This window comes from Metopolophium dirhodum, unplaced genomic scaffold (genome assembly GCF_019925205.1).
Source record: "Metopolophium dirhodum isolate CAU unplaced genomic scaffold, ASM1992520v1 scaffold4, whole genome shotgun sequence".
Taxonomy (NCBI): Eukaryota; Metazoa; Arthropoda; class Insecta; order Hemiptera; family Aphididae; genus Metopolophium; species Metopolophium dirhodum.
Genome location: NW_026869928.1, coordinates 1 through 12,482, shown reverse-complemented (window position 1 = coordinate 12,482; position 12,482 = coordinate 1). Strand labels below are relative to the sequence as shown.

At 28.2% G+C, this 12,482-nt stretch overlaps 2 protein-coding genes and 1 long non-coding RNA gene across 3 annotated transcripts; 2 read left to right on the top strand and 1 right to left on the bottom strand.

Moving 5' to 3' along the window:
• Positions 1–2,181: 2,181 nt before the first annotated feature.
• On the top strand, positions 2,182–3,071 carry LOC132953440 (E3 SUMO-protein ligase ZBED1-like). The gene is made up of 2 exons (XM_061025866.1): positions 2,182–2,949; positions 3,066–3,071. The coding sequence occupies exons 1-2, from the start codon at positions 2,182–2,184 to the stop codon at positions 3,069–3,071; spliced, it is 774 nt and encodes a 257-aa protein (XP_060881849.1).
• Positions 3,072–3,109: 38 nt separating this feature from the next.
• On the bottom strand, positions 3,110–4,302 carry LOC132953438 (uncharacterized). The gene is made up of 5 exons (XR_009665635.1): positions 4,173–4,302; positions 3,927–4,015; positions 3,730–3,862; positions 3,450–3,661; positions 3,110–3,372 (listed from the first exon to the last, which is right to left on the bottom strand). It is a non-coding gene; the product is annotated as an uncharacterized LOC132953438 (long non-coding RNA).
• A 290-nt stretch (positions 4,303–4,592) lies between these two features.
• On the top strand, positions 4,593–5,780 carry LOC132953439 (transcription factor Adf-1-like). The gene is made up of 3 exons (XM_061025865.1): positions 4,593–4,749; positions 5,171–5,321; positions 5,396–5,780. Exons 1-3 carry the CDS (start codon positions 4,593–4,595, stop codon positions 5,778–5,780), a joined length of 693 nt encoding a protein of 230 aa, XP_060881848.1.
• The last annotated feature ends 6,702 nt before the right edge of the window (positions 5,781–12,482 follow it).

Here is a 12,482-nt window from a genome sequence, read left to right as displayed (position 1 = left end):
TTTGGAAAAAGAACCATTTATACAGAGAATTTAGCTGCAGTCCATATGAAAAGATGTGAAATAGATTTCAAACAACGAATATATATAGGAATGTGTGTTTTAGATTTGTCTAAATTTTTAATGTACGATTTTTATTATAATACAATAAAGGAAAAGTACAGAAATAGAATTAAATTGATGTATACAGATACAGGCTCACTAATATTAGAAATAAAAACTGACGATTTCTACCAGGATATGAAAACTATGTTAGTTCATTTTGACACGTCAGATTATACAGAAAAGAATATTTATGGTTTACCTTTAGAAAACAAAAAAGTCTTAGGTAAATTTAAAGATGAGTTAAATGGAAAAATTATGTCTGAATTTATAGGTTTAAGTACGGTGTCCAATGCGCGACCTGTCGCCGCGACCGGTCGCGCTCTACCGATTATTTGTGTTTCCCATTGACTGGTGTCCTTATCCGCGACACGCGACAATACCGCGACGAGAGCAGTGTAGGGATGGGAAATATGAATCATTTGAGTGAATTGATTCTCTTGATTCAATTCAATTAAATGAATCGATTCAATGTATCGATTCAGTGATTCATCTCGATTCAATCAACTACTCACCTAAAAGTATTCAGATAAAATATGAATCAAAACATTAATGATTTACTTAACTGAATCTTTTGATTATAACGTAATTACGTACCTAAACGTTTAATCAAAATATAAGAAAGCATCATGACGCTACAAAACATTATTGGATAAAAATCAATAAAAATGAATAAAGATATTTAAAAAAAGCGTCTCGAATCCTGGTTAATTACGCTAGTAACAAATTCATCTTCCCACTGCAATGTAGGGCTTTTCGCATTAAGTTGATGTCAGCGCACTATTTGTTTTCTCTCTCCGGCCCACGATCAACATACAAAACGCATTTACACAGAATCATTTTTTATAAGTTTTAAAGTAATCATATAGTAAAAACACCCATTACAAAAAAGATAAAGGAGAATATTTTTTTAAGGAATGACATATCGATAATATAATTTATTGTTATTTTTGAATATGTGGTTGACTTTAATAATAAACAAAAAAATGTTGTAAATTTAAATTTTTTAATTCTTTAGACATTTTTAAATTTTTTTATGATTTAAAAAAATCTATATATCATTCCCTCAAAAATATTACTCTTACTCATTTTATACGTATTACCAAAATATAAGTAAAAATAATTGAAAAAGTTATAGATATTAAATATATGGATGTTTATCTATACTGTGTAATGTATATAGCTATTGAAGCCAACATGACATTGCAACTTCTACACATAACTAAAGAATAAAGACTTAAATTGTTTTTCCAAAAAGAAAATATTATTATTACAATTCATGAAAAATGCATGATATATACTGATTGGGTACAACGAAACGACTAATTTAAATACATTTATGGAATACATTTTTCAATAGAATTAGCTACTAACTAAAATATTTTTAAATAAATAAAAGTTAATTGGTTATGAATCATCACTTGTGAAAATATTTATAATTTATATATATTTTTATATTGGAAATAAATCGAGTTGTTTGATTGACAATACTTTACTTTTAATTTTAAAACAATTTTAGTTTTTTTAATTGCTTACTCGTTGCACAATAATTGCTATACTATATCGCAACTCAGTTGCAGTCATAAAAAATCGACCAAGAGAAAAAAATACAAATTGTGCAGTTATTAATTATGAAATTGTTCACTTGATCGCTTTTTGCATGACGTCGACAAATAACTATAATATTTAATGTAGACAAATTATTGAATACGTCAGAACATCTTGAGATATGGTGTATATTATTTATAAATAAAATAATATAGTCTATAATATATATTTTTACATCAAAATCATTTATTTCATACTCACAAAATAATATTACAGAACATACATATATAATTATGTCTTTGTTTACATACAATAAGCAACATGATTAATCATGTTCCTGCAGGCTAGATTTGTTTGATAGATACTTTTAATTTTGTTTATATTTTGTATAAATAATCATCATTCACAACACACCAGTGACCACTGAAGTTTGTACTGTGTCTTGTCAAATGTCAATTCATATTTTTTGAATACGTTTGTGTATTAAATTAAAATTACAGGTGTTTTAATTAAATTCTTTTTTTTTTTATAAAAATGAATCGCAAGACCAGTGTGATTTGGGATTATTTCACAGTAATTGAAAGTGATAAAGCTAAGTGTGGATTTTGTAAAACAGTGCTTAAATTTAATCAATCTTCGACAACTAATTTATTAAGACATATAAAATCTAAACATCCAACAACTGATTTGTCCAAACGTTCAAGACCTAATTTTGATGTAGAAGAAAATAACCCAGATGATCCTTCTAGTAATAATGGCAATCCATCAGCATCAACATCTTCTAATTTTGGAGTCGTATCGACTGCAACATATAATAAAGATAGATATCCTCTTCTTAATCGCCAGCCGTCATCATCAATTCGTCCACAGCAATGTCAAATTTATAATTATTTCAGCAAACCAGTAACTGCATCAAAAAGGCAATTAATTGACCAACAGGTAATTAAAATGATAGTTAAAGAATATTACCCCTTTAGTATCGTTGAAGATGTTGAATTTATAAAGCTGGTAAATATGTTGAACCCTGGTTATTCCCTTCCCTCTAGGAAAACCCTTTCAACATCATTATTGTCTGTTCTTTATAATCAAATATACAAAAAAGTCCAAGCAGATATTGAAGTTAATGCACAGTATGTTGTCTTAACTACAGATGCGTGGACATCACTTAAAAATGAGAGTTATACGGCAATTACTGTACACTTCATAGATCAGAACTGTGGATTAAAATCATATTTACTTTCATGTGCAAAATTTCCAATGAGACACACAAGTGAAAATATTAAAAACTGTCTTCAAAATATTGTAAGTCAATGGGGTTTAAAATATAAAATAGCAGCTTGTACTACTGACAATGCTTCAAACATAATTTCAGCGATTCAGCAATGTCAGTGGAGACATGTTTCATGTTTTGCCCATAGCCTTAATCTTATTGTTCAATCTTCTCATCAAATCAAAGAAACTAGAGTTAAAGTTAAAAGCATTGTCGAGTACTTTAAAAAAAGTACACTCGCCACTGAAAAATTGAAACAAATGCAGGAGCAATTAGGTTACTCTCCAGTCCATACACTTATACAAGACGTAGTCACCCGTTGGAATTCTACGTTTCATATGTTTCAACGGTTTTTTGAATTGAAAACTCCAATACTGTCTTCCTTAGCAGATCTTAATTATGATGTCAGTTTAACTTCAGATGATTGGCAGATAATAAGTAAATCTTGCGATATTCTGAAACGATTTGAAGAAATAACTCTTGAAATGAGTAGTGAAAAAGGAGTAACAATATCTAAAACTATTTTATTTACCCAGGCTTTAATTAACTTTTGTAACAAACTAATGACCCAACATCAGTCAATTCCATGCATAGACAACTTTATACATAAATTAACTGAAGAAACAAATAAGAGATTTGGTCACTTAGAAAAAGATATGCTGTTAGCTGAGGCAACATTTTTGGATCCTCGGTTTAAAAAATATGGATTCAAAAATCATTTTGCTTTTCAAGACACCAAAAGATCTATTGTCAATAAAGGAAAAATTATAATAAGTGAAAAAAATGTACAGCAACGTAACTTGACAACTTACCCGATACCACCGACAGCGAGTAATAAAGAAGATTCAATTTGGAACGACTTTGATTTGGAAGTTACTGATATAGTTCAGTCTCAGGATCCAAAAGCGTTGATGATTATCGAAATAGATAAGTATCTTCAAGAACCTTTAATTGCAAGATCAAACGATCCATTAAGATGGTGGAATGAAAATAAAAATATTTACCCTACTTTGTTTGAAATAATGAAACGGCGTTTTTGCATACAAGGTACATCTGTTCCGAGTGAACGTGTGTTTTCCAAAGGTGGACAAGTTGTAACTGAAAAACGAAACAGATTATCAAGTAAAAGGGTTGAGTAAATTATTTTTTTAAATTTCAATTTAAAATAAATTATACAATTATAATACTAAATTATTTTACACTAAAAAGTTGATTATTATTATGTAATTATAAGAATAGCATACTTAGTACTTACCATAACTTTGTTTTTGATTTTAAGTCGATAAGTCATAAATATTTTATTTTTTATTAAATAAAATAATGAATTGCAAAATGTTGTTAAATTTGTATGTGTTGTTTATGATAACTGATCATAAATAATAATGATAACATGGGCACAGGTATTTTTGCTTTTTGGCATAAAATAATGATTGTATACTAGATGTCGTTTTCATGAACATTGAACAAAATTTAACCATAGATATAAAACCATATTACCTAATTCAGTTTTGAAACAGACAAACAGTGTTACCGATGAACCGATTCATTTTACAGCACTGAATCGATTCAATCGGTTCATCTAGCTGAATCAATTCAGTGAATCGATTCATTCAAGAATTACCCATCCCTAGAGCAGTGTAGCGCGACGCGTCGACGATTCGTTCTCGAGGTCAATATGTCGGCTATAGCATTTACACCACAAGAAGATGAACTTTTTATTGAATCTGAGCGTAAATATCCAGAGCTTTATGACTGTTCACACATGCAATATTTTAATTTAATAATTAAAGATTCAAAATGGAAAGAAATTTCCCAAAATATTGGAAAGTCTGGTAAGTAGTTAATATGTTTTCTTTATTCAAATAATAAAAACGACTATTTACAATCTGTGTACAAGAAATACAATAAACCATTTATACTTAATAATGATAATATTTATATTTTTATATGATAATATTTATATAATTTTATACAATACGATAATATTTAATAATAATTATGTTTAACACGTTTAACGCCACAACGGGTATTCAATATTATTTATAACATTGCCCTGGTCGCCGGTGTCGACAAATATAGTGTACACATTGACAGTTCATAATTTTGACTGGCGATAAGATGTGATAAACATGTTGTTTATTGGGTTTATTTCGTTATTTCTATATTTAATCATATTGCTATGCCCACAATATATTATAATAGTATAATGAGTATTCCTGTACAATATAAAACAAATAATTATTATATTTATAGTCGAAGATTGCAAAAAGCGTTGGAAAAATATCAGAGACTCTTACAATCGTAATAAAAGAAAATTGGATACGGGTTCTGAAAGATCGCTAAAAAAAAAGTGGCCTTTGGCGGCACACGTATCTTTTCTAGATAAAGTTCAACACGAACGAAGGTAATTAGACATTTATACATTTTAATACAATACTTAATAAATTGTATATATTTATATATATTTTTTGTATTTAGTTCTTCATCAAATATAAGTGTATCTGAAAGCGCATCTGTACTACATGAAGAAGGAGAACTTGACATAGGAATAGGGGGAGAATTTAACGAAGGAACAGAAGAAAAAGAAAAAACCACAGATAGTCCACGACGTATAAGATCGAAGCAGGACAAGTTGGCAGTCATTCTTGCAACAAGAAATGAAGAACAAAAAAAGTTAATAGCAGCTATTCAGTCTCAAAATGAGACAATTTTAAATAGAAAAATGAATGAAGATGATGAGATAGATTTATTTTTCAAAAGTTTGGCCATGACTATGAAGAAATTACCAACCAAAGGTATCAATGAAATAAAATTGAAAACATTAGCATTAGTGGCTGAAACTGAAGAAAAATATGCTGCATAACAAACAAGAAATATTATAACTCAAGGATATTTTAATCAACCAAATGAAAACTCCATACATTTACAAATGTCACCTTCAAATGCATCAACTTCAACATATGGTACATCTGAAAGTTCACAAGGCTTTACAACATACAATTTTGATGAAAATATATTATATGAATAGATTTGTTATTTGTTTATTAATTCTTAACTATTATTATGTAATTATTACTATACTGTTCAAGACTGAAGGTTATTATTTTATTTTAGTCAAAAACAGAACAACTTTTTTTAAATTATATTTATAATCACTAAGATATAATACAAATATTTTTGTTTTGCTTAAATATATATATTAAAAGGTACAGTGTTATTTATAATTTTAAAAAGTATTTCAATAAAATGTTTTATTATAAAGTATTTAATTATTTACAAAATTATTGCCATGGTACAGAGCCTTCATTATTGAAATATGACTTGAATCGATCTCTTACATCAAAACCTTCAATGTTGATAAATCCACCTCCTCTTGATAATGGTAACATGTTATTTGTTGGTGTTGATCGTTTATCTTCGTAATCGTAAAATGAGTGATTATTTTTTTCCATATAACCAGTTCTCAACATATTGTGCAAGCAACACGCTACCCAAATTAAATCTTCACAAGTTGATGTATCTAAATTTATCGGCTGATAAAACACTCTAAAAACTTGGTTCAATAAACCAAAAGCATTTTCAGCCACTCTTCTTGCTCGACTTAGTCTGTAATTGAAAATGGTTTTTGTTACATCGTCTCTACCAGCTTTCTTTGTATAGGGCTTCATTATATGCTTATGCAGCCTGAACGCTTCATCACCAACAATCACGTGAGGTACGACTATGCTAGACCCAGGTAGTGTAGAATCTTCCGGAAAACCAAATGATCCGTTCAAAACTTGTTTGCCCATAGTTGATTTTAGGAAAATGCCACTGTCACCTTCCTTTCCATAAGAACCTATATCTACTACTATAAATTTATAGTTTGCATCAACCATTGCCAATAACACAATGGAAAAGAAGTCCTTATAATTATGAAATAAACTTCCCGAATTTTTTGGACTACGTATACGTATATGTTTCCCATCTATTGCTAGAATGCAATTTGGAAAATTCCATTTACAACTAAATTCTGCTGCTTTGCCTTTAAAATCTACGTTTTTTGGGTCTTTCAAAAATATTGGTATTAATTTTGATTTCAATACAGCCAAAGTTTGTTTAAGAATTTTACTTATGTAGGTGTGACAAATTCGAAAACCAAACGATAAAGATCGTAATGATTCACCCGTAGCCATATATCTACATAAATATAACAAATTTATTCAAAACTATGAATTATTAAATTTTCTATCTAAAACTATTTAGTAGTTTGAACACATACCTCAAGGTAATTGCCAATTTTTCCGCTGCTGAAATGGGGTCTTTTACTCTCCTGGATGGTAATTTTGTAAGTTCCAATTCAACTAACGATACCAAAAAATCGAATTGTTCGCGACTAATACGATTTTGACAATTGTTTACAAATAAAAGAACCAAAATATGTTAAGCAAATTATGTTCAGAACTAAAAAACATGATGCAAAACAAAACAAAAAAGCTTTGAATGTTTATGATGATAAAAGATTTATTTTAGAAAATGGTATTGACACATTAGCTTGGGGACATTATAAAACAAAAATAGACAGAAATGACTTTGTAAACCATCTCAATACTCTAATTAAAAATCAAAACCAAAAAGATTAGAAAAATATTCTTGAAGGATTAAGACAAGAGAATATAAACCTGATTGAAATGCTGTTTTTTTCGTTTGGAGTAGAGAGGGCGAAACGCCCTCCCTAGTATCATTTGTATTTTTGACTTGATTTCATGTACATGGAATGTGTCTTTATAACATAAGTATTTTGGGAAATATTTTAATTATTATTGCATTCAGATTTTCTTAAAAATTATTTTAAGAAATATTGCATTCAGATTTTGTTAAAAATATTTTAATTATTATTACGTTTCAATTTGTGAACAAATATTTTAATTATTAATGACATAAGTTTTGAGAAAAATATTTTGGGGGGATTTTGCAAAAAAATATTTCAATTATTATTACAATTAGATTTGTGAAAAAATATTTTGGGGGGATTTTTGCAAAAAATATTTTAATTATTATTACATTTCAATTTTCTGAACTTTTTGTATATTGGGTGTTTTTCTGAACTTTTATTGTTATATAAGGCACTGCGCCAGGAATGGCATATATATACTACTCTTACCTACATCATTGTTAAAAATCACTTATATTCAAAGGAAATAATTTTTTTTTCGAAACATATGGCTATATTTATAAATATTCAACACAATTGAAATTTTATTTATTTTTAATATTTAATATATTTTAGAACTTGACAAATTATTTTTAACTTTATGTATTTTTTACAATACATATTTCACTATTTTTTGTCATTAATATAACATAATAATATAAAATAAAACAAAAGGTGGATAAGTGGATGTCGCTCTGCTGTACAGTAGGTTACAAGTGGGTCACTGTAATGGATGGTGTTAAATTTGAATTCAATGATATAATATCATTGTATAAGAAAAACGATTCTGAGCGAAAACGGTCAGTCAGCCTATGATATTACCAAGTATATTTGATGATATTATTGTGAATAAAGTAATTTATAAATAACCTATTTACGTGGAGCCTTGTTTTCAATTTTCAATCCTTAGCTATAAAAGTTGAACATTTTATAAATTTTTAACTACAAAATAATTATTAAATTATAAATTTGATAAATTCTGTCCAAATTTGATCTTTAAATGCTTATAAAAAAAAACTGTGCCTATGTATTTTCAATATTTTTCAACTGCTATTGTAAAAATATATCAGGAGTCTTATATTAAATTTTTACACTTTTTGGCCCAACAGATAAAACTTTATTGATATTTATAGAAAAAAAAACTAAAAAAATTGAAAACTGAAAATGCCCGTAAAAAGCTCAAAAAGTGTCAAAATATTTTCAAAATTGTATGGTGTATAGGAAATGCTAATATAAACATTCAGTGAAATTTTCATGTATCTACAGTTATTCGTTTTTGAATTACAAGAAAATAAGGAAATCGGTACATGAGAAATCGAGTGAATATCTAATGTTGTAAAAATATGAATTTAAAACGCTCATAAAAATTTAATTTGACTTTCTTGTAGAAATTTTTTTTTTGATAAAGTTAGACAAACTTATGAGGAATCTTGTATTAGATTTTAAAATCTTAGATTTAAAAAGAAAATTTTTTATGAATTTCTAACTCAAAATAATTTGCAAATTTTCGTGATTTTTCCGTATTTTTTCAAGATTTGAACTTTAAACGTGTATAAAAAAAAACTGTGACTAAGGATTTTTAATTTTTTTCATCTGCCTTTGAAACAATAACCTAGGAGCCTTCTATTAAATTTTCAAGCTTTTTTACCCGACAAATAAAATTTTATTGATATTTATAGAAAAAAAATTTAAAAAAACTGAAAACTGACAATGTCCGTAAACAGTTCAAAAAAAGTCAAATTATTTTCAAAATTGTATTGTGTATAGAAAATGCAAATATAAACAACCAGTGAAAATTTCATGCATCTACGGTCATTTGTTTTAGAGTTACACCAATAACCAAAATCGATTTTGCGTAAAAATTCCCGTTTTTCCTTAATTTTTCTTTTGTTTTTCACATCGCTTTTGAAAACTACTGGGAAATTAAAATTTTGACCTCCCCAATGCACCAACGATATTCACTTTCCCATCGAACAAGATACTGAAGTCGAAAATCGAAGCATTATTTCGACTACTTATCGTGTACACAGACACAAAAATAAAAAAAAAAATAAAAAAAAAAACACACATCATTGTAAAATCAATACATTCATCGTTTCACTCAGAATCTAAAATATAAGCAACTTTTTTGTTATAAAATAAAAATCAACAACTTTGTTACAATACAATAGAAAATAAACAACTTTTTAGTTATAAAATAAAATAAACAATACATATTTTCTTCGTTATAAAATAAAATAAAAACAACTAAGTCCTAATAAAATTAAAATTAACAACTTTGTTGTAATACAATAAAAAATAAACAACTTTTTCGTTATAAAATAAAAATAAACAACTTTGTCGTCATAAAATAAAATAAAAAACAACTAAGTCCTAATAAAATAAAAAATAAACAACTTTTTCTTTATATAATAAAAATCAACAACTTTTCTGTAATAAAATAATAAATAAAAAAAACGTATCAAATTTGTATTCTATATCACTGTAGTCAATATTTTCTTGATCTTCATTTGATTTAAGATCCTTATAGTACCATAGACATTCAGCTGGAACATACTTCGAAGCAAGATCGCTTACACCTTTCAACTTGGCTTGTTTTATCTTTAGGGCGCCATGGTATAATAAATACGTAGGTTCGGGTAGACTTAGAGTAGTATTTGCTTTCTGTAGTATGAAATGATTTTTTGCAGTTGAATGCACAGACACACTAGCATATAATCCACGTTGTGTATATTCAATAAACCGATACGACAAAATAGAAAAATTAGCTTTGCCTTTATTTGTCACGGTTTTTTTTAAAAAGGGGTTTTAATTGTTCGCTATAATTTAAGATCATGTCTTGTTTGACATCGATTATATGAAATTGTTTACAAATACCTTTAACTAGTTCTTTATACTCCTCTGGTAAATATATTCGTTCAAGCTTTCTTCTGTTTTTCTCGATTAAACCGAATGCACGGTCAGAGGGCAAAAAGCTATGGCCGGGCTCCGGGTACCGATAGTTATATTTTTTATGCCATATTATTTTTTTGTTACAATCGTATACAAATATTGTGTCAAAGCAAAATTCTTATTTTGTGAACTGCAGTTGTCTGAGAAAATGTAAACGTTTTCTACAGTTTGGTCCATAATTTTCGAAAAATAATATTGCAGAAAACTAATAACTTCGTTTTGTCCTCTGTGTGCCGTTACTTCATCACACATAAAAAAGTACGATTTCCCAGTTCTTGCAGAACGAATACAAAAGTTGTACACCAATAGTTGCCTTTTATAGAACACGTCCCCACAGGGAATGTGAGGTAACGGCATGTTTTGTTGGTAATCGAATGCTAAGACATCTATTTTATTACCTTCTACCTTTGCCTCGTCAGTTCTTTGCCTCAGATCACTGTAAAATACATCGGCTTTTTATAGGTGTAATAATTTTTCGGTTTCCATTTTTTTTTTAATATTTTCGTCATTTTCTGTGGATATTAAATTTACTAAATTATCACAAGTTTGGCATGTGTCGGAGCGTGGATACCCGAAAGACAGTTTAAAATTTGTAAAGAAACGATTTCGATAAAAATGATCGGAAACTGTTGGTTTTATGCTATTATTTTTATTTTTCATAAACTCCCATGTTTCATTTTCATATTTCATTAAATAAAGATTATACATTTTGCTTATATTCAGATCCGGAGATAAATATCTTACTTCATCATTCTTAGAACGGCTATAATGCGATTGACGAGCGGGAAAACTTTGAATATGTGTATCAATTTGGAATAAAATGTGTTCATCTTTTATATTGCCTCTATTTCTGTGTTTTCCTCGTCTATCCACTGGGCTCGGTACGTTGTTTTGGAGCAACTTAACAATCCTTTCCACTCTAGATTTTCCAATACCGAAGAATGAACAAAACGACTTTTTACACACAACTTTTTCAACATGATTTATCCTAACTTTATAAATACATGAACAAGATCTTGGTTTAGGGTTATTTTTTGGTCTATGTCTTACTACGTTATTTATTTTTATCAAGCCCGCAATGTACGTATCTTGTTTTTCCTTATTTCCGATTTGGTTAAAACAGCTTAAAATTTTATGTTACTCTTCATCACTAACTTTCAAAAACCATTTATTTTTACACTTACAATCCGGCCCTGTTTTCCTTTGTAAAATATGTTTCCCACGCAAACTATAATGCTCATCCCCAGACGCATTCGCATTTTTACACTTATTACGTTTCCAGTTATTAGGATCTTTAATTTTTTTTTTACCTTTACCTACGGTTATTTCTTCATCAGAGTCTTCTATAACACGTACAGTGTCGTCACCATCAACGCCAAAAGTATTGTTAGTTTCTTCTGCATTTTTACGTAGTAACTCTTCATATTCAGACATATTTTTGAAATCTGATACTTCTATTGGTGAATTCGGATTCCCATAATATAAGATGTGGTCACCTTGTGGGACCCCTAATGTTATATTGATAGATTTTGAGATATAATTTTTATATTTAACTGATTTGTTTAATAATTGTATAATAATGATTTAAACTATGACTGCAGAGGGTCCATTATATTTATGTTTTCAAGTTTTACTTCCAGAAGGTGATGATTAACTTTATCGAATGCTTTTTCAAAATTAGTACAGATTTCAACAGTTTGTGATTTTGTATAATATGTAGGCATACTTTAGCCTAGGTTATGTTTATTTTTAAACAATAGCTAATCGGAATGGTGTTCGTATGGAGCCAGGAGTTCATGAGCGATCAAACATATATATTGATAGCTTAAATTTTCAATATTACAGCCATAACGAAACTGCAAACAGAAGGTTAAATTTAATCATAAAATATAAAATAACACATTGGTATAATTTAAAGTA